General features: G+C 43.3%; 1 protein-coding gene across 6 annotated transcripts in view; it reads right to left on the bottom strand.

The window, feature by feature from the left end:
• The window catches only part of ZNF827 (zinc finger protein 827), a 112244-nt gene extending 89755 nt beyond the window's left edge, over positions 1-22489 (bottom strand). For 4 of the 6 annotated variants that reach the window (XM_033159875.1, XM_033159880.1, XM_033159876.1 and 1 more), the window contains exon 1: positions 22208-22489. In XM_033159875.1, coding sequence (XP_033015766.1) covers positions 22208-22250 — 43 coding nt within the window. In that variant the 5' untranslated portion in view covers positions 22251-22489. Of the gene's footprint in view, positions 1-7308; positions 7543-22207 lie in introns of those variants that run through there. The other 2 variants (XM_033159878.1, XM_033159879.1) reach the window with 2 other exon arrangements.
• Positions 22490-23322: the final 833 nt, after the last annotated feature.

The following is a 23322-nucleotide window of genomic DNA, read 5'->3' as shown; positions in this document are numbered from 1 at the left end:
ATCTTTTGATTGTAAAAAAGTAAGAAATTAAGTATGTTATATGAAGCTACTGAACATATCTAAAAACAAAAATGGTTTAAGGTTTATGCTTAGTTGTTCGTTCATTCAATTTATACCTCACTCCATCCCAAGAGCTGTGAATGACAACCATGTTGTCATAAGAAGAAGAAAAACTTATGATAGGGCAAAACTTTTCTCCAAGCTGTTTCACAATTCTTAATGATGCTTACAGTGCTTACATCAGAGGTCAGGCAGGAAAAAAAAATTCACTTATGTGTCGGCAGTACTCAAACATTAACAGGTGACATAAGAGCACAGGCACAGCAGATCTAACAAAGGTGATTTATTGTTGCTTTCAATTGCTTTGTGCCTAGTTTTGTGAGTTGTAATGTTCACTGCTATATTTAGTATGCACTGCACACCTGATTGACCACTTACAATGCATATGTGAGATCTCTCTCTCCTGCTCACTCAATGTACTTCAAATATGGCACTCTTCCCAGGGGTTCAGGGAAAAGGTTTCCAGTTGTCTTTCTGCCTTTAGTTTGCAAGCATACTCCCATTCCCATAAATGTCAGAGAAATCTACCTTTTAATAATTCTGATGGCCATATCACAACTTATATTTCACTGTATTAGCAATACTTCCCCAAAAGGTATGACGATACAAAGTCAAAAGGGAAGCTTTGAGATTTTTGTTTTGCTGGGCTGTGTTTTCTTCACCAAAGGCAGCTGCTTTCTCAGCCCCTGAGAGGATTGCTTGGGGTTAACAAGCAGAGTCAAACAAGAGAGGATTAGGAAGCTACTAGTACTTCTAGGCTAATGCACTAAAACAGAACACTCCATGTGGAATAGGCATTGCTCACTCTTAGACATGTCCTTTCAAGGCACTGCCCCAGCTTATGACCCATGACAGAGTCAAAGGTCATATAATCAACGTATGGAGGTTGAATAAGAGGCCTTCTTCACCCCCCCTTTTTTTTTAAAGCATGAAAGGCATGAGCAAATTGAGATTTTGAGAGCATTGCCTAGCAGCGTATCTAAAAAACTGACATAGAGGAACTCCTATTTCACAATACAATTTCTCTGCAGTATATTGCAAAACAGAAAGAATCCATTAGTTTCTGTGGCCTTCTAGAGATAGAACTGATCAAGTGAGTTTTAGTCCATGAACATATTTAGCCATAATAAATATGTTAAGTCTTTGAAGAACCATGAGATTCCAACCAGGCTTCCTACCTAGAAAAAGTATACATTTTGTGTTGTATCAGATCTGCATGATTTGTGTCCTATGAATCCAGCCCATCAACCAATATTATATGTAGGACCTACGTTGATAATCCGTTTTTTCAATCCACGGCATGCAGCAAAACAGGTTTATTTAGGTGGTTCTTGATTGTTTAGGCCTATAATCAATTGATCCCTCTTAGATGAAGCAAACCTAACATATGACAGAAATGGGCAGTTAAACTAGATAACAGTCAAACATTATGGATGTAACTTCTAAAGCAGGAATGGGAAACATCTGGTCCTCCAGATATGGTTGGACAACAACTCCCATCATGCCTGACATGTGAAGCACCAATGGACTCAAAGACGGAGATTTATGCTGGCTGTTTGGAAAGAAAAGTAGCCCTTGGATAGTTGATAGACTGTGAAAAAGGCCCTTGAAATGAAGGAAGGCATCAAATTGTGCTGACACTGCGCCAGGCCTATTGCTAAACTGATAAAATGTAAAAGTCTGGACTGTTGCTCTTGTAACTTAGTTCTTTTATCTGCCTATGGGACAGCTCAATTGGTTGAGCATGAGAATCTTAATCTCAGGGTCACGGGTTTGAGCAAAAAGATTCCTACATTGCAAGGAGTTGGACAAGATGACACTTGTGGTTCCTTCCAGTTCTATGATTCTCGTGGTCCCTAGGTGGCTGCAAGTTGCTCTGTTCACATGACCCACTTAATCAGCTGTGATCCCTGGCACCCATCAGGGTTAGTACAGAGATTACTAACAATGAAATAGCTTCAGCACTCGCTTACAACACTGGCCATACCTATTTCCAATGATTTGTAAATTTATTACAGTTGTGACAGTGATGCAATTTCAGACATATAGCCGGGCAAGGACTGTATTATACGTGGAAATGGACCACTAACTGAACATACCCCAAAGTTCTGCTGGTGAAACTGAACAGGGCAATGGAGACAAGCTGCTGCAACGACCTATTTTGATGCCAGAGGTATATACTGGAAATAGCCCAACTTGGCCAACTGGATCAATCACTTTGAATGAGCTGCACACATAAATAACTGGAACGATGCCACCAAATTTGATTTCCTTGGCCTTTTATTACAAGGCAAAGCCCAGGAGATATTTGAAGGACTAACATAAGGGGTCTGGGAACCTACACTTCTGTCAGGAATGCTTTATATCAATCACTGGACAGAACAACAGAACCTGAGTGGAATTGAATAGCTTTTGTAAGAGGAAAGTGGAGGAAAATAAATCTGTCCAAGGTTTTGGATATACCCTGGCTAAAATGGCAGCATGAGGAACCTGCTGGCCTGAGATCAAATTGTGGCTCATAGTTCTGAGAAGGAACTCAGAATAGTTCTACATACAAAGAAACTAAAGGGGCTAAAAGAAGATACAAAGTTAGAACAAGCCACAGAAGCAGCTGACAACAGCACAGCTCCAACAAGACAAGTGTGTGAGACCAAAACAGATGTTGTTGCAGGTACATGGAAGACATAGGGCTCAAATCTCAAAGAACTCTTTGAAGGCATGGCAGCAATGCTGTGTGACATCAGTGAACTGAAAGCAGCAAGGGAACCAACCACACAGTCTCAAAAAGAACAAGTGAGACAAGGCCACTAGGACAAAGCATGTGCCACTACAAGCAGGAAAGAATTACAGGGGCAGCCATGTTGGAACTGTGGCAGAACAAGTCATTTTAAACATGAGTGCTCACAGCCAGAAAACTTTACAGGGTGGGAGCTATGGACCAAAATCCCATTTAGAAATCAGTACCCCCCACAATGTATCTTACAGGCCTGTGAGAGCAGGCCAAAATGCGACGTTGTTACAAAAATGGATGGACTTCCATGTAATATTTTGATTGCTTCTGGAGCACAAGCTCTCCTTGTACATTCACAATTCTGGAAAGGACAACTAAAGGATGGTGGTAGAAACGGAAGCCTTTCCAGGGGTGAATCAAGTTCCAAACCAGACCAAGCTCAGCATCATAGGAATATCAGAGGTACCCTCATCATGGGCACACGCTGTCTACCTTGTGGAAGCTCAGTCACAGAAGACACATCTGGGAAACCCTAGTGGAGACAAATTCCTTTAAACATATGATGCTTTAGACAAGGCCTCTACATTATAAAGGATAGAATGTCTGTCACTACAATGAGGATAAAGCAGAGATGATGAAGTTTCAGTGGAAAAGACAGTGACACTGTCCCCACGAAGTAAAACAGTTATACTTAGGATGAAAGAAAACCTCAGAGAAGGAAGGGAAGTCATGCCAGACCCCATATTGCTATGCCAACATGAGATTCTGATTGTGTGAACCATAGCCAAGAATCAGTTAGTCTGCGTCCCAGTGAAAGTGGCCAATGTGACAAGAGCCTCAAGTTGGGTATCAAGACATGAATCTGCGATCATTTCATATGGACGTGGTGGTTTATGAATATTTGGCCCTTGAGGTATTGGCAGTGCAGCCAGACACTGCTATCAAGCCAAGGCAGGAACACCAATATAACCCTCACAGGAAGACAAAGAACAGGTAGCACATAGTACACTTTGTGCAGGGGCTGAGGCTGAAACAAGTGTGTGTGTCATAAAAACAATAGCAAGCAGTGAGAGAAGCTGTTGAAAGATTACAGTGATAGTTTTTCCACAAGGGATGATGACCTGGGATGTCCTGGGTTGACAAATGCCTGAGCAAGGCAGGAGATGCAAGACTTGTGAGACTGGGGTAGTAGAGGATACGAGTATATTATCAGGCAGATTTCAGTCAGCAACTGCAGCAGATGATGGAACCAAGAAACAAATTCCCTGAGCTGCAGCAGAAGTCTTGGTAAGGATCAAAGATGGGAGAATTAAAATATATGTGTGGATTTTCAACAGCTAAGCGATATTACTGTGAAAGAGGCCTATCCTCTCCCAATGATTGCCCTGTGGAAGGTCTGGAATGGGATGTTTTAATGTATTTCTTTCCTCCTAGTTTTAATGTATAGATATGGCATTTGTTTGGTTGTAAGAGCTGGACCATAAAGAAGACTGATCGCCGAAGAATTGATGCTTTTGAATTATGGTGCTGGAGAAGACTCTTGAGAGTCCCATGGACTGCAAAAAGATCAAACTTATCCATCCTTAAAGAAATCAGCCCTGAGTGCTCACTACAAGGACAGATCCTGAAGTTGAGGCTCCAGTACTTTGGCCACCTCATGAGAAGAGAAGACTCCCTGGAAAAGACGCTGATGTTGGGAAAGATGGAGGGCGCAAGGAGAAGGGGACAACAGCGGATGAGATGGTTGGACAGTGTTCTCAAAGCGACTGGCATGAGTTTGGCCAAACTGCGGGAGGCAGTGGAGGATAGGCGTGCCTGGCGTGCTCTGGTCCATGGGGGTCACGAAGAGTCGGACACGACTGAATGACTGAACAACAACAAAAAGTCGCTTTGGGCTTTGCCAAGATAAAACAAATGACCAATTTAATAAATTTAAAACACACAACTAAACCATTATCAGCCTAATCAGTGAAGTGCTGAACCAGACAGAATTCTGATCTGACTCCAGCAAAGTTCTTCTTATATTCCATGCATTTGTGGGTGGCACTCTTGACCCGCTGTGATGTGTTCTCTTGGATTGGATCACACTCTAGACCTGCTTGGAAGAGCCTGTATCTTCTCTAGCCTGGATTTGGCCAATGGCGACTGGCAAACAGAGGTACATCCTAATGATCGACCCAAGACAGCATTCACCATGAAGCACAATTTAATGCTTTGAACTCTGCAGTGCTCCAGTTATGTTTCAAAGATTGATGGAAGTTGTCTTGGCAGACCTACAGGGCACATATTGTCTGGTTTACCTTGATGATATAACTGTCATTGGAATATCTTTTGACGAACATCTGCAGAAAATAAGAGCAATACTAGAGAATCTTTGTCAAGCTAACTTAAAGGTGAAACCAGCAAAATACACCGTAATTTGTTCTGTGATGAAGCACCTAGACCAAGATGCAATTGGAACGGACTCTGACAAAGCAACTAGAAGCAACCCAGTTTCAGCCAGTATCACACTCAGTTGCTGAGAAACAGAGTTTTGCTGATCTACTTGCATACTATAGAAGATTTATTGATAACTTTGGCACTGTTGCCCAGCCATTACACAAATTGTCAGACAAAGGGCAAAAGTTCCAGGGGACCACAGCCAGCCAAGAAGTGTTCCTAGAATTAAAGCAAAGGCTCATGTCTGCACCAATTCTGGCTTACCCAGACCTCCAGCTAATATTAATCCTGGACACAGACGCCAGTGTCAGGTACTGCTGTGGTCCAACTAGCACAGTAAGATGCTGATTTGAAGGGAGTGGTTGCATATGCTAGGAAGGTGCCCATCAAAGTGGAAAGGAACTACCTCACTACAAAGAAAGACCTGCTAGTTGCAGTGACATTTACTAAGCATTTTCATTTCCTCTTGGTAAAATAATGCCTGCTAAGGGCAGTTCACAATTCACTTTGATGGCTTCATAACTTCTATGGGCCACAGGGACAGTTGCTGTGTTTGCTTGAGCACCTGGCTCTGTTCCAGTTCCAGTACCAGATTGCACATCGCCCAGTAAAACAACACACAAATACTGATGCTCTGTCAGGCATTGATAATCCCAACAAGAACTCTGAGACTGAGAGATAACATGTTGATAATTTAATCATAACTCTGACACTAGAAGGAACCACTGTTGAAAATGAAGCAGGAATCTTGCTAGAACCACTGCCTTCATCTAGTGTCAGGACTGACTCCTTAAGCACTGCTGGGCTCAGGTATGCAGTGGCAAGCTGAGACGGACAAAGAAGGAGAACAGAAGGATGACATGGTGGGAGTTGAGAAAAGGGGAACAGAGGCTGGGAACTGAGGTAGGTGTTTTCCTCTTCCAGGATATGGCTGCTTTGGATGGGAATACAGGACTCCCACAAACAAACTCTTCTATCCTGGATGGTCCACAACTGTTAAGGATGGGGTGAAATCATAAAATGCATGCAATCCATGTGATCACGAAACTGCTTCTGTTATAGCCATAGCTCCCACAGTGATCAAACAAGCAAGTAGTCCTCTAGAACAAGTCTCAATAAATATTCTGGGATAGCAGATCATTGTCTAAGTGGGCATTGTCTCTGCCTGACCAAGAACCTCAAACAGTCTCTAAAGTATTTGTAGAACTGTTGGTTTGTCACTATGGTAATCCTCTGGAGCAGGGGTTGGCAACCTGCGGTCTATGGGCCACAAGCAGCCCATGAGGATCATTTAAACGGCGCACGAGCAGCCCCAAACCGAGCCGTCTGCTCGGCAAGTCCCCGCGCGCTGCACTAAACAGGTGCAGTGCGGAGTGGGGACTCACTTCCGTGGCGCCGGAAATCACGTCTGTGCATGTCCAGATGCCAAAAACCATGTCTGCGCAGTCACAGAAAATCGCATTTGCGCATGCACAGATACGATCCAGCCCATGGAGCGATCTCTGGGGGAGTGAACCGTCCCAGGCGAGGTAAACCTTGCCGACCCCTGCTCTGGAGGCTGAATACCAGTCACTGGGAACTGCAAGTGAAGAGCGTGCTGCTGCAGTCAGGCCCTGCTCATGGGCTGCCTATGGGCAGCTGGTTTGCCACTGCGAAAACAGGATACCAGACTACGTGAACTACGTCCAGTAGCACCTTAGAGACCAACTAAGTTTGTTCTGGGTATAAGCTTTTGTGTACATGCACACTTCAGATTTACACTGAAACCGAAGTCACCAGACCCTTATATATAGTGGGAGGGTGGGGGGACTAATTGAAGTCATTAACAGTCATCAACAGGTTTACCATACCCATTGAGTAATCACCCATCTCCTACTACCCTTCTGAGAAAAAACCCACCCCACCCTCTCACTATATATAAGGGTATGGTGACTTCTGTTTCAGTGTATCTGAAGAAGTGTGCATGAACACGAAAGCTTATACCCAGAACGAACTTAGTTGGTCTCTAAGGTGCTACTGGACAATTATTTATTTTTTAAAATCTATTTTGACTGCGTCAGATCAACACGGCTACCTACCTGAATCTAGGTGAACTCGGTTCATGTTCTCCTTACTCCTGTCTCACTTATCTTGGGTGAAATTTTGAATCATGAGTATTCCACAAGACCTGCAACGTACTTGAGATAAGAAAAACCTGCACCATGCCCTACCATCCAGATGGGCTACCAGAACACTTGAATCTCTCACTGACAGCTATGTTGTTATCTTTTGTGCAGACCTGGCACAGAATGCTCCCCTATGTCATGATGGCCTACAGATCTATTGTGCAGTCATCCACGTGCCACATACCATATATAGTAATGTTTGGGAATGAGACTACTCTCCCCATAGAATTGTTGAATGGAGCAGATGTACCGGTAAAATATACAAACCCTACGCATATTTACTGAATTAGTTGATATTTTTAGCACTGTAAGCCCAGCAGTGAAGCTCCATCAGCAAAAAGTCACACAGAGGCAAAAGGAGCACTATAATCATGCATAGCAAGTGAGGGAGTGTCTGAAGCAAGAACCATAGAAAGTGGAAACATCTAACTGTTAAGTTGCAGCAAAATACAGAGGTTCATACACAAAAATTTAGCAGAGTGTCAACCATTGCCAGTTCTAGGTGGGAATAGCTTTGTCCTATACTAAAATTGACTCAAACCATACCTGGGCCCTAATCCTGCAGAACAACAGGTCAACAGCTTGCCACAAAATCAATGTACCAGCCAAATAAATTTTTCTCACTGACAAAACCAGTTCTCAGAGATGCAAAGAAGTTAAGACATCAATGTCTTATACTCATGCACAAACTTTGTAGATGACACTGATTCAGAAGACGACGCCATACCTTGAAAAGTCAATGAATCAAGGGAGTGAATTCCATAGATGGGAGGATACAGCTACATCTGAAGTGGAACCATCAATGCAGGAGAATAAGCAACTGGTTCGGGACTCTTTAGGGCCCCGAGACAAATAGAACTAGACAATTGCAGCAAGAGCACAGAGCACCCTGCTGGGTTGAGGACTATCATTTGGATTAGCTGGATGTAAGAATTTGACTCCCCACTTCCCAAAAGGGTGGGTAATGTAAAGTAATGGGACTGTGGCGCATTAGGAACACCTGTGGCTCTGACCTAAGGAGGGTTGACTTGCTGGAAAAGGGACGGCAAGAGGGAGACAGAAACAGAAAATGAACAACACCATAGGAGTGTGTCTGAGAGGGCTGATGAAGCACCAATGGGGACTCACTAGGTAGAGAAGATTCTTAGAAGGAAATTGTTGCTAGATAAAGTGACTCTGTATGAAATGCCCTTGAAAAAAGGCAGATCTGCTGTTAGATGGATACACAGCAGCCTGGGCTGCTGCACATTTAAACAAATTATTGTATGCCACCCCCTGGAGGTGGCTGCAAATTTCCCTGTTAATCCATGAAATCAAGTTATTTCGTAACTACATGTCACTGTGAGTGCCAGCACCCACCAGGATAAGTACAGAATCAAATGCTGAAGGGCCTCCAGCACCTGCTTCCAGCCTTGATTATACCTACACACTACTGATGTGTAAATTCATTAGACTACCAATGTACAGCAAGGAACCTTGGTTGGAAGATACTGATCCCGAATTTGCATTGAATATGGCAGCTTGTGGCTCCACCCTGGCTCTGATATAAATCCATGTATATGACGTCAGAACAAAAAGTGATCCTGGGAGTGTTCATTATAATTATTTTTAAAATGTTCATTTTAAATGGTGAAACCTGGTTTATTCATAGTTGGACAGACTTACAGTAAACCTATTGAAATTGAACAGCCATAAAGCATAACTTTTGGCCCATTGATTTCTTGGGTCTACTTGAAGCATTACTAGGTCTGGTTTCAACTGTCTACTTCTGCTTTTAAGCTGTGATTGTTGTTTTATGATATTCTAATTTAATACTGCATCTACTATTTTATGTTTGCAAGCCACCAAGATTAATGTAATTGAGCAGCTTCTATAAAACCTATAAATAAATCTAAGCCCATATCTGGCTTCAGAGTGCTGGACAACAGGATCCTAGCAAAATTAGATGATTGTCTTCTTATCTCCATCTGTGGCAAACAACACGATCAATGGCCAAACAGCATCATATACTACACATTTTTTCTTTAAAAGAACCAAGCCTAAAAGTTTTATAATAAAGTTTTAAATGGTCATAAGGCAGCAAAACTTAATTCAAAACTTTACAAACTAGCAGTATCATCTGCACAGAACCATTCCATTTAGATTCTAAATGTGTGCAGTACTTTGAAATACAAGGGATGCGGGTGGCGCTGTGGGTTAAACCACTGAGCCTAGGGCTGCCGATCGGAAGGTCAGCGGTTTGAATCCCTGCGACGGGGTAAGCTCCCGTTGCTCGGTCCCAGCTCCTGCCCACCTAGCAGTTTGAAAGCACGTCAAAGTGCAAGTAGATAAATAGGTACCGCTCTGGTGGGAAGGTAAACAGCGTTTCCGTGCGTTGTTCTGGATCACCAAAAGCGGCTTAGTCATGCTGGCCACATGACCCAGAAGCTGTACGCCGGCTCCCTCAGCCAGTAAAGCGAGATGAGCGCCACAACCCCAGAGTCGTCCACGACTGGACCTAACAGTCAGGGGTCCCTTTACCTTTACCTTGAAATACAGAACACAGAGAACTGCCTTATACCAAGGCCATATTCACACAATAAATTTAAAGCACTATGATACCACTTTAAACAGTCATGGCTTCCTCCAAAGAATTCTGAGAGATATAGTTCATTAAGAGTGATGAGAATTGTTAGGAGACCCTAATTCCTTTCCCAGAGCTACAATTCCCAGAGTGGTTTAACAATCAATATCTCTTCACAAGGAACATGCAATTGTAGCTCAGGGACGGGACTGGGGTCTCCCTCAACACCCTTAAACTACAGCTTCCAGAATTCTTTGGGTCAAGTCATGACCTTTTAAAATGGTATCATACTGCTTTAAATGTATGGCTGTGAATGTGGCTCAAGTCAGAACTTTGGTCCAACTGGCAGAAGCTCGCCAGGATTTAAGACTGGAAAGTTTCCCAGCCCTACCTGGAGCTGCCATGTAGTTTGGACCTTTTACATGTGTATGCATGCATAGAAGCCAACTCCTAGTAGCCGAGGTTCCTTTGCCCCCCCCCCAATAAAACATTAAAATGGTGTGTGTGCACTGCATCCTGTGATTGATTATGCAGGGCAGGGCTTACCTGCCTCCCCACAAAATTTTATTCAAGTTGGCACTTCTGGTTGCATGTACTCTACTATTGAGCTATGTATGTTTCCCCATTGGCATAATTAAAATCTAATTTACAATCCAAGGGTGAAAATACAAATCTATATTTCAGACAGAGAGAAAATGCCCAACTGTCATGCATCATGCAACGTTTGAAATCTGTGTGTGTGCACTATTTTCTTATATAGCTACTGTCTATACTGTACAATCTTTTTCCTTAAAAAAAAAACAATTACAGCTACAGCATTTGATTTACAGTATCTTGCTCAACAAACCACGCAACAGAAAGTGGTCACACTGGAAACCAGACCCAGCATCATTATTTACAAAGTAAGTGAAGAGTTTGACATCACATGGCTTATCAAAGCCTTATGCTACAAGCCCTTTTGCCTTCCAAAAAGTCCTCATTTGTAGGTCATGCTCTCATTATCTAGTTCTGGGATCTGTTTTGATTCAATTACAGAAAATTACTAATAGTTTATTCCGAACTGACCAGCTCTTCCTAACCCTTCTGTTTTATATCTGTTCTTAATCCCTTCTCCCACTCCTGCCTTTGACATGCCAAGGAGGGAACTACATTTACAAATTGGTGATGACTTTGTCATTCATTGAAAGAATACATTCTGTTCTGTTTCCCTGGACACAGTTGTTCCTCTTATTGGGGTTGTTTATAGAATCAGCACTTGAACTTTACCTCAATTTGCATCTCTACCATATCCCAAACGCCATTCAAAGGAAAATGGGCGCATATTTGAAATCAATGGGCATTTTACATTACCAAGCCCTTGTTAATCAGAAATGACTATATGGCTTTGGACAGATATATAATTTCTAACAAGAGCAGAGTGGAAGATATGGGTTTGAGCTACCTCAAAGTACTTTATTTATGTAGCCGCAATAGTCAAAATGAAGTGGAGGGTTGAGAAAATAAGGGTCAATAGTTTTAGGTAATTTAACGCACAACATCCACTGTTTGCACTAAAAAGGGGGAGGAGAGAAATTCACCAAACTCATTCAATGACTGCGATAGTAATGGAATTATTAACTCAATCACACTTAGACTAACAATTTTCTCTGCATGGATCTTCTGGTCAGAAATTAGCTGTATCATGACTTACTACAGCAGTTAAACAGTGAAAATAACATGTAGATATTCCCCTTGTACACCTTAATACCTCTCAGCAAGGTTCTCAAGACTATTAAGAACTGGCACAAGCAAAACTTGGGGCAAATGAAAGTAACTTTGTGGTTGTGGATGAAGACTCAGCTGACATAAGGAGTCTTTAGGAAATTCCCAATAAGCAAATTTGTGTTTGAGTGCCTTAGTTTGAAAGGAAGATGGGGCTTCCCAAAAAGAAGGTAGAGGTTTCTACGTGCTTTGGGTGGGAGTCTTTAGGCAAACAGAAGTATAGAAGTTTGTAAATTACAAGGAAGAAACCTGTTTTTAAAAGAAATCAAAACTATCTAAGAAGGGGTTGGGGAGTGAAGAGGGGATTGCTTTTCTCAAGCCCATTAACAGCCTGTAGGGATCATACTGGAGTGCAAGTAAAAAACTTGAACTGTTTTGATCTGTTTTTTATTTGTTTTATGGTTCTCTTTTGTGGGCTATCTTGAAGATCTAGATCAATAAATTAAAAAAAACACGTCAAAAACTCCTCATCCTGCACCAATATAAAGGTGTACCCTAAAAGGGGTGGGCTGCAGGCCCCACTTGTATTATATTTCAATTAATGTATGCAGCATACATTAATCCAAAAATAAAAGTGTCAAAAATGCAAACTCAATTCCCTCCTGGTTTCTGGGATGATGGTATCACTGCCAAATGTACAAGAATCCAGGGGTTCCCCAGAGGCTTTGTCATTGTAGGTTGTAATGTTTATGCCCGGCAGTCTCCTGCATCAACATGGTATAATGATATTATCAAGCCGTGTACACAAGGCTTCTGTGTGTGTGTGATGCAGTCTAAGACACCAAGGAAGGTTTGGGACTTGTGTCAGGGATCCCAACAGATCCAGAAGGCCTCAGTTCCGCAGCAATTCCATCAAGGGTAACACCATAAATCTATCATCTAATTATTTCTGAAATTTCATCTCTAATTGATGATATAGGGTTTGTATGGTATTGTTGCCTCACTGCTGGGGCTTTGTACACACCATTAATCAAAACAGGAAAATCTTTCAAGTACATTAGAAGCCCTTTATTTTTCGGAACCCCAGTTTATTTCTTGTGCTCAATCTTTTATATAACAATTTTATATATATTAGCGAGACACGCATGGGTACTGACTCTTTATACTAATTATATGCTTTTAAAAATAATTACACACATTCCTTTGGATTGATATATTTGTTTCCCTCCTTTGACTATTGTCGATTATGGGGGGTAGTCTTGCTACAGGTTTGCTTTGTGAGCTCCCTAATTTCACTTACATGTTCTCAATATCCTACAGTAATTATAATGGTTACAAATAATTATACATGAGCGATAAACCCTTTGCAGTAGTGAAGGATACCATTCATACAGCACTCATATGCTTTCCCTACCTGTGAACCACTCTTAGAGAGGTCATGAAAAATCTCTAAGAAGTTTACATAAAATATATACGCCACAAGTTTTATCATCCCTACCCCAAAAGGTACAACGTTTTAACCAAAGTCTGAACACAGCCACTTCACAAATTGCATGTAAAGCCTGCACAGAATGACCAAATAACCCCGGTAGTATTGAAAGAGCACTTGTAGTATTCTTTTTTCAATGCTCCTACCAAGTATTTGTAAAGTACTTTCATTTATCACTCCAAAGACTTGTATGTATTATCTTAACAAGGCTCCTGTAAGGTAGCTCAGTAAGAATTGAAAGCACAGTACTGAATCCTGGTGCCATAAGCATATGCATGTAATGAAACCAGGGACCCAAACAATTTTAGGACTGTTTATGACTCACAGCTACTCAATTTGCCTTCATATTAGATTCTATTATATTAATATATGTTTTTATAATTTTCTCTATATTCTTAACACACAGCTAGGCTGCAAAAATGAAATGGCTACTTTATGTTGTGTGTTGAATTCTATGCTGGTCTCTTTCAGTTTTTGTGCTGGCTTTTACAGATTTTAAGTATTTTTAATTTTGGATGTTTTAAAAGTTTTTAACATGTAAGCAGTATTTGGTGGTGGTGGTTTTTATACTTGTACACTGCAGTGTGAAGGTTTTTTTTTTTTTTTGCCTGAAAAGCAGTTTATACATTTATTAAGTAAACAAACAGTTCCAAATTTACTGATGGGGACTAACACAGAAATATCATGGCTTGTCAAAGGTTAGCCTTCAATCTCAAAACTGGTTCTTTTAATTATTGAGCCATCAGAACACAAACTGACACCTTCAGTATGGGTACTACCACAAAGATATGAATATCAAAGAGGAACATAAGATTCCTAGTCTGAAGCAGAAAAAATGGCCTATCAAACTAAGTACTGTCTACTCTGAGCTCTCCATGGTCTCAGATCAAGGTCTTTTTCAGCACTGCTACCTGAGCTCCTTTCCCAACTGGAAATTAAGCCTTAGAATTTCCACACATAAAACACCAAAGAGTTGCCTTCTTGACTTAGGGCTCAGTTGCGAATGGTTTGTCCCTAAGGCAATAATTTCACATTATGCTCTATTTCATCTTGTTACACCTGTGGTGACCTTGTCCACAGCTGAACAACTGAACAATTAAATGCACAGTACATAACCCCCATGTGGTCAGGCTCCTCCTTTGGCTAAGATTGAGGCAACATGGTTAAGATAATCTTTTTATATGATGATGTCTTTAAACTGATGGAAGGGTGGGGCAAGATTTTGGTTTCATGAACTAGCCTTCTGAATGTTCTGAGTCATGGTGAGAGAGAAATGTAGCATTTGCTGCTTTGGCCTAATTTTTCCAGTGTTCCTAAGGACATGGTAACTGTAATCTCAACAAGGATCACAAGACCAATTCATCATCCCCAAATCCCCTGAAATGTCAGATAAATGGATTTTGTGAATTTGACCTGGTAGCAACCATGTCCTGCTGTGGTAAATTACAAATATATGTATGCACTCTGTGTGGACACTGACTAGATTCATTATGACAATATTTCAGAATTTCCATTCTATCATTTTTGCAGCATGATGTAGGTTTAGTCAGTGTTAAGTCCCATAAGTCCAATGAGACTTACTCCTAATTAAGTATTCATAGTATTGCATCCTTAAACTGAGTGTCCTATTGTTGAAGTCATTACCGTAATGAAAACCTTCTTACAATTTTCCTTCCTTCTTCTGAGTAGGTTTTTACTCTCTGCCTAGCTGCCATTCCATCAAAACTATGTACTTTGTAGTCTCCATCTCCATTCCCTCAAACATCTTCCACGTACTCTTGGGAACAGACATTTAATATTCTGCCCAGTGTTCTTATATCACATGCTGGGGTTCTACATAAGGAAATTGTAATACAGCTACATAAAATAATAGGCAAGTGTATACATAAGAATTAGCACTATATTCTAAAGCAGGGGTAGGGAACCTGTGGTCCTCCATAAGTTGTTGGGTTTCAACTTCCATCAGCCCCAACCAGCATTTCTTATGGTTAGGGATAACAGCAAGTATACATCTGGAGAGCCACAGGTTCCCCATGCCTGTTCTAGAAACACAATAAATATAGAACATAAGAAGAGCCTGAGAGAAAGAGGGAGGGGACTGAGCTCATGTCCTGCCAATAGGTTTCCCATAAGCATCTGGTTACTCCTTGTGGGAAGAGAATGTTGGGCTCTGTGGTTCTTTGGTCAGATCCTGCAGGGTACTTATGACAGTGGCTTGGCCCAACTGTATACAATAGTCTTTTCAAACAGATCTCTGAGACTCCACTGACTGCAGTAGGTCTTCTTCACTAACGGGATGGTGTAAGATTGCTACCTTTGACTTAGAAAATAGGATTTGAGTGGTCTGAACAGTTGGCACTCTAAGAATGCAGGCTGTGATCATCAAATCCCTTTTAAAATTTCCTGCTTTCATAAAATGAACCCTACTCAAGTGATTTGTGGGTTTCCCTATTTGCATTTCCACTATCATTTGTGGCAGGTATGAGAGTACAAACATGGAACTTCTGGCTTCCAATCTAGAGCTTAGAGTGCTCATCCAGGAGCATGCATACATTATATGTTTGGGGGTGTGATTTTCAAACTTTCTGAAAATGCCATCTCCTAATTTTATTAGACCTTCCAAGGTATTCAGCCTAAAAATTTCATTGAGCATGCTTATTTCCTTCCTTTATCCTCTTCACTATTTATTATCTTCCTGCCTAGCACCTATGTATATACTCCCCACATATTATTTCTATCACTCACACATCAAGTCATATGTCCCTATATGGATCCTATGTACACCTGTACCACTTCATCTCCAACTAGGGCAAACTGGTCCATAGAAATCAGGCACCTGTGACCCCTTTGTTCCCTTTCAACCATTCCATGGGAACCACCTGCTTGGGGGGAAATGGGAGACTTGACAGTTGATAGACCTATTACCAATAAAGTATGCAAAATTATTTATGTTCTCTTCTACTACTGGCTCCCCATATTTGGGGAGCCCATTGGGGCCCATTCCAAGCTTGAGATATCCTGGTATAATATCAAACAGATTTTCCAACCAAGTAGGGCAAGAAAAGAATAAGAAAGGACTTTCTATTATTATTTCAATTCCCTATCTACCTCTTGTGGTGCATCTTCTAGAAAGACAAAAAAGCATACAAACTTTCTCATAAGGGTTTCTGACAATACTACAAACCTTCTTTAAGGAGGATCAGCTGATAGAGCAATAATCCCAAGCAACTCAGGAATTTTTCCAAAACAGGTGTAGCATAGTTGTAAAGCAGGAAGGCTGTTTCCAATTTTACCCGTTATTAACTATCTGATCTTTGGCTAATGTTTGTCTCTGAACCTCAGCACCTGCCTCATCTTCAATACAGGGATAATGATACTGACCTACCTTACAAGGTTATTGTAATGGTTACTGAGCTATATATAAAACATTCTATAAATGTCATGAGATGAGATGGTTGGACAGTGTTCTCAAAGCGACTAGCATGAGTTTGGCCAAACTGCGGGAGGCAGTGGAGGATAGGGGTGCCTGGCGTGCTCTGGTCCATGGGGTCACGAAGAGTCGGACACGACTGAACAACAACATAAATGTCAACTACTATTTTCTAAAAACACTATTTTCATTTTTGGATACTCTTAAGATGTAAATTTATATTTAGAAACCAACAGTGGGTAAAAAAGAGCATGTCAACAAAGTTCTTTTTTTAAAATGACACATAGGCATAGTGTTCTGGTACATTGGTGAAATTCTAGCCAAAAAAAAAAAAGCATTATCAAATGTCTGATTTCTTTAAAAAAAATGTAGAAGACAGAATTAAAATACTGTAGAGATTTTGTAGAACTGAACAGTGAACTCCCCTAATAAATGACAGGCACGGCAACATGTACAATCTTAACTGTACCACAGCTGTGCGTTGATCAAAGTTGGACGGTGCAGGTGACTATTATGGGCTGAGGAACTTCTGAGGTTTCTGAAAATGGCTCCCCACCCCCTCAGTTACTGCCAGTCAGCACCATAACTAAGGATATATATTTGTATGCTGCCATGGGTGTAGGGGGGGAAGCTGCCCCCCAATCAATAAAAACAATACTTCACTAACTGAGGTTCAGCCTCCCCTAACAAAAGCCTGCCTGCCTGCCTAACATAAATCCTGGCCATGCCCATGTCTTTCCATAGTTAAAACTATGCGGAGGCAGCTTGCAACATGTAAAACATAATTACAAACATAACAATAGTAGTCACAAACAAAAGTAGTCACAAACAATGAATAAAACATACACAACGAAATGAAACAATTTCCACATAAATTGGAAGATCTAAAAATAAAGGTACAAAAAATGAACATCAACAACAGCAAGAAAAACCTCAAAACTACACCTCAACCCAGTGCTATTTTCACCACCAAACGCCTTCCTTGTTCTCTTACCACGACAATGGTGCCCACCTGAGAGTTGCCAGAACTGAGCTCCAGTGAGTTCTGACTGAAAACCAGCATCTGTTCCACAGCATCTGCTTTTGTAGCTGGAGTCAGTCAGGGCGCCACCCTCCCAGGCCTGCTGGGAAAGGGCCAGCAAGGCAGGGAGCAGGTCTTCCAGGACTCACAGCCAAGATGCTCTCTGGCTTTTATATCTTTTCTTTCTTATAAAGGAGCATTGTTCTCTACCACCAGCCCAATTTTTCTTTCACAATAACTCTGTGAGGTAGGTAAGAGTAAGGGAGGAAGTCATGAAGCCATCAGGCCCCATTTGCACTCTGCATTTAAAGCATTATCATACTACTTTAAACAGTTGTGGCTTCCCACAAAGAATTCTGGGTACTGTAGTTTGTTAAGAGAGTTAGGAGCGCTGAGAGTTGTTAGGAGGCCCCTATTCCCCTCACTGTAGAGTTATCAGCTGTCAGACTACTCTGGAGATTGTAGCTCTGTGAGAGGAAAGGGGTCTTCTCTCAGCACCTTTAACAAACTACAATTCCCAGGATTCTTTGGGGGAGGCCACAACTGTTTGCACCAGTATGATAATGGACCTCATGGCAGTGTGGGGATTTGAACCTAGGTCTCCATGATGCTAGTTCAACACTCCAACCACTGCACCTCACCGGTTCTCAGGATAGCCCTGATGTATATAGGAAAGTGCTTACACAAACCTAACTGGATCTTTGGGTCCTGTGGCCTTTACCACATTCTTGAAGTTATTTCTACAGTGATTAGGCTATATTCTTGTTATTAAGTCCCTTTTTACATACTACAGTCTTCTCTTTTCCTATAATTAGATTATTTTAACTCATAATTGTCAAGTTTATCCTGTATATAACTTTTCTCTCAACGAATGTAGTTAAAAATCAGATTCTAGATCCCTATTTTTTCCCAAGTTCCCAACAAGCAAATGGGCCTGCTGAAATTAACTTCTGTCATTTGCAGGAGGCAACCACAATCAGTAAGGTAGACAATACTATTTTTATTGCTCTGAAGTATCACAACTTTTCTGAGGTACAACACTCAAGAAGGAAAAGGTAACTAAGAAGCTAACAAAAGCCCAAACAGTGGAACAGTGGAAAAGGAGGGACTGTTATAAAACTACTTGTGAGTAAAGTCATATAATTATCACAGTGAAGTGCTCAGGGTTGAACTTTTCTGGCAATGGTTCATCCTTAAAAGTAATCACATAGAAGCACATGGGCAAAGTTGGGAGTTGCAGCCCAATCCCAGACATATTTACTCAGAAGCAAGTCCTACCAAGTTTAGTGAGACTTACTTTTAGGTAGGCAAGTTTAGGATTGTGGCCTTCATAACAAGCTCAGGACATATGTAGTTACTACATTAGCACCCCATTTTCTTACAGCAAGGCTGTTACTTGTTATGAAAGAATGCCAAAATATACAAGGCTCACTCTTCAGAAAAAAGATCCTGCTTACATAGTGAACCTATTCTAGTATGACAGTGCTACAAGATGTGGTGTGTGCTGCTGTATACTCCGTTAAAATGCTATTAAGAATTAATAAGAGAACATGTAACACTTTCCTGTATAGCTGCATGGAAGGGAAGAGGGACAGAATTAATGTTGACACCCTATCATTCTAACACTATAATGCCCTGCACTTTTCATACTGAACTACACAAGGATTACATTCTGTTAGGGGTGATACAATGCCTTGTACCCTTGTAGTCTCTGCCGGACACAAACAGCATCACAAAGGCCTAAATCACCATCCATTTACAGTGGTGTAGTGGTACACACGCACCCTTCCCCTCCAAAGCACACACATCAGAAAATCCTAAAAATACTTTAAAACTAAGCACCAAAGCTTAAGAAATAGGGCACCACATTTTAAAAGCTGGAATTTTCACAGCCCTCTTTCCCTACAGGCCACGCACCTTGTAGTATTAATAAACACAAACTTCCCCTACAAACAGCTACAGCGAATGGGTAATAAAACTTGCAATCATTTGGAGGGGAGAGGGGAAGAGAGACACACCAAGCCAACCCAAGTATAGCCACACAAGCAGCATGAGAGATTCTTCCCTAGCGAGCTAAAATGGAGACAGAATTTCATCTCTGCCCTAGAGAAACAGACAGAAAGGGCAGCAGCACCAGGTCTAGGTCAAGGTCACTAGCGGGGCAGTCTGCAGCTGCTTGCATAGCTGTCTTCAACCGCATAGACAACACGCTTCCCAAAACTCTCAGTTCAGACTTTCAATGCACACATACAAAGGCTCTTCCGTTTGTTTGTTTTTTTAAAAAAGAATGCTCCACAAAACTCTATGCATGCTTTGAAAATGCCCTTATATTGCATTTCATAGTATTTTAGGGCTAGACGAACTTTCAATCAGAAGCCCTCCGAGATTTATACACATGAAAATACATAATTTAAAACTGAAAGGTTACTGACCTTGCCCCCACCCCACCGCTCCCTTTTTTTAAGCAAGTGACCCAAAGAAAAGCAGTAGCAGTGGATGCAATTGTAGCCTCTTTAGACATTCAGGAAACTCAATTGTGCAACCTCTCTGAGCTTTTTAGGATAGGAAAACCTCAATATTCCAAAACCGAATCCACTAACGCGAAGGCGATTAGACGGTGATTGGGGGGGGGGGGGGATGCGTGCTTATAACAGTGCCGGGAGGGGCCCAATAGGGCGCCCTTCTTCCTCGGCTTTGCGCGGCAAGGGGAAGGAGCAGCGTTGGTGCGCGCGATCCCTCCGGTTCCATTGGTGTCCCCACCTCTGCTACGGTTCATGCGTGGCAGGCTGCTAGTGTGTGCTTGGGAGGGGAGGGGAGGGGAGGGGAGAAGGCAGAGAAAGGATGAGAGGGCGGGAAGAAAAGTGGGAGGGGGAGGTCAGTCCTCTCTCCAAGACCCTTCCCTGATAAACTATCGGAAAATTATGTATCTGTGGAGAGAGGGAAGTAATCGATCGCGCTCTTTTGTCTGAGGCGAGAGGAAAGGCGGCGGGGAGCCCCCCGCACACAAAAACACGCGCGCGCACCCCGCAAGGCACACACGCCATCCGCGACAACCTTAGCCCTCTCTCCCTCTCCCTCCCTCCCTAGTGAACTTCAGGTGACCGACCATGGCTTTGACACATAAGCAGTTCAGCCCCGCCGACACTGAACCCGGGGGCAGAGCCAGGGAGGGGCCAGGCGAGTAAGCAGCGAGCATATGTGCCGGAGGCAGAGCGGAGGAAAATGACCCCTAAATCCACCCACGCCGCCTTCCTTCCTCCTTTCTTTAGAGACACCAAGCCAACGCGAAGGCTTTTTTTTTATTATTTAAGACAAGACATATTATTTGTGTGTGTCCCCACACACGAAACACACTTTATTTCCTCCTCCTGCCAAGAGCGCCCGATCGCTTCTTGCTACCACAGGGAACCAGAAGAAAAAGTTAACTGCTTTGCAAAGAATTGAGGAGGAGGAAAAATCGGGGGGGGGGGGAGCGGCAGATTGGAGGTGGAAGAGGAAGAAGCGGGGTGGGAAAGGAGGGAGAGCGCGGGGTGAGCGGCTGTGTCAATGTGTGGTGTGTGCATTGCCTGCAGGCTGTGGGAGGAGGAGGAGGAGGGCACTTTTCCGAGTCCTTCCTGCGCTCTGCTGCTCTGGTCTGGGGCAGCGGCGGCGCTAAAGCCTCCGACTCGCCCAGGCTCCATCTGACCCTGCATTTTATTGCAGCCGCGAGGAGAAGCCCCGAGCTCGCTCACCGCCGCCGCTCTGCAGGGACCTCGCATGCCACGATCTGCCTCCCGTGCCGTCCCCGTCCCCCACCCCCCAATATCATGCTCGCTTCTCCTCGGCGGAGCGAAGCAGCAGCCTCGGATTCTCTCGTGTCTCTCTCTCGTTCTGTGTCCCCCCCCCACGCCGACGCCGCCACCCGCGCCGCTCCCTCCCTCGCCCTCCCCCGCCGCTCTTCGCCTCCTCCTCCCCGGCTCCGGGGCCGGCGAGCCCAGCCGCAACCTTTAGCCGGAGACGGACCTCGCAATTGATTCCGCGCAAGGCGCCAGCGAACCGCTTTCGTTTCCAATTGTGCAACTCCCCACCCCAATAAGAGGAACAGTAATAATAATAAAAAGAAGCCTCTTCCTTCCCCCCCCCCAAACACATACACACCCCAGCCTTAAAGAGAGAAATCCATTCACATACAAATGCACAATCACAAGAAAGGGGAGGGAAGAGAGGACGAATAGAGCGAAGAAAGAGAGGAGGGAGGGAGAGGGGAGACACACTCGCTCTCTCCGGCTCGCTCTCTCTCCCTCGCACACACACATACACACGCGCGCACACATGGAGGGGGAAAGAGGAAAAAAATTAAAAGGGCACAAGGCTGTTCATCACCAACATGGCTGCCTTAGCTCAGACCTAAAAGAGGAATAACCCAGGCTGTGTCTTTGTCAGTTTCACCTCTGTAACCCTAAACTAATGCACAAAACAACGGAGGAGGCTGCGGAGGGGAAGGAGGCAGGCAAGAGACCGGGGGGTGGGGGGGGGAGAGACAGAAAGAGAGAGGGGGAGAGAGAGAGAGAAGGAGAGAAGGGGGAAATGGGGGGAGGGAGAGAGGGAAAGAAAAAAAGGAGCACTTACGTGAAGAGAGGCGCTTGGGTTGCTCCTGCTTCCTCCTGGGCATTTTCCCCCCTTTTCACATTCTCCTCCTTGGTTTAATGGGGGATCAAATATATATATTTTTTAAAAGCCCAAAAGAGGGGCAGAGGCAGGCACAAAGCAGGGGCAAAGGGTGGCTGCCCAGCAAGGGCTGGTTTTCTTCTCCTGGGCAATGGGGGTGGGGGGGTTGAGAAGCTGCTTTTCCTGGAGCCAAGCAGAAGAGCCCCCCCGCCTCGCCTCTCTCCCCTTTTTCTTGCCCTTCCTCCCCCACCTTTTCTCTCTCTCTCTTCTTCTCCCCCCTCCCCTCCCCTCCCCCGGTCGTGCACCTGGCTTGTCCCCGGTCGCAATATTCTTCAATAGAAATGGATCTAATGGGCGAGGGAGAGTGTGTGCTCATATGCGGTGTCAATAATGAGGGCTGGTGCGGCGGTGTCTATGGCTGCTCCCTGTGTGTCTCCAAGCCCCTAACTAACACTAATGCAGGGATCAAAGGGCAGCGGCGGCGGCAGCAGTGCTCACAGCTCACACACAGGCTGGAGAAGGAGAGAGAGGCAGAGAGGCAGAGAGAGGAGACGAGACACACACACACACGCACACAAGGCAGAGCAAAGAGGAAGGTGCCCCCAGGCTCCTAGGCTGTACTTTACGCACACACCGAATCGAGAGCGCTCCTCGTAGCGAGGTTCAAGGGGGGACAAAGGCAGGCAAAGAGGGCAGCCCCAGCAGGATGCAGCCCCATTTTCCTCTCAGAGACAGGGGGGGTGGGCAGGGGAAGTTTGGAGTTCTCCACATTAGCCGCGTTGATTGTTAAAACAGGGTGTTCTTAAAATTAATACTAAAGGTCAAGTTGGCGCGATTGAGAGTGGTTTTTTTATGGGTAGGTTGAGATGACCTTAGTAATGGCATTAAAAAATAAATAATGTATATCATTTGGGAACTTCCCCCGCCCCGCCGCCCCCCGTGTTGATTAAACTAGAGGGTGAAATGATTTTTTTAAATAAATAAATAAATAAATAAAGCGGTGAGTAGCTGACTTGAATTATGGACAGTGTGCTATCCAAATGTGGAACACTTTAGGACAGTTTAAAACCGGTTTT

This window comes from Lacerta agilis, chromosome 9, assembly GCF_009819535.1.
Source record: "Lacerta agilis isolate rLacAgi1 chromosome 9, rLacAgi1.pri, whole genome shotgun sequence".
NCBI classification, from domain to species: domain Eukaryota; kingdom Metazoa; phylum Chordata; class Lepidosauria; order Squamata; family Lacertidae; genus Lacerta; species Lacerta agilis.
The sequence above is the reverse complement of the archived record's forward strand: the minus strand, read 5'-3'. Positions and strand labels throughout refer to the sequence as shown.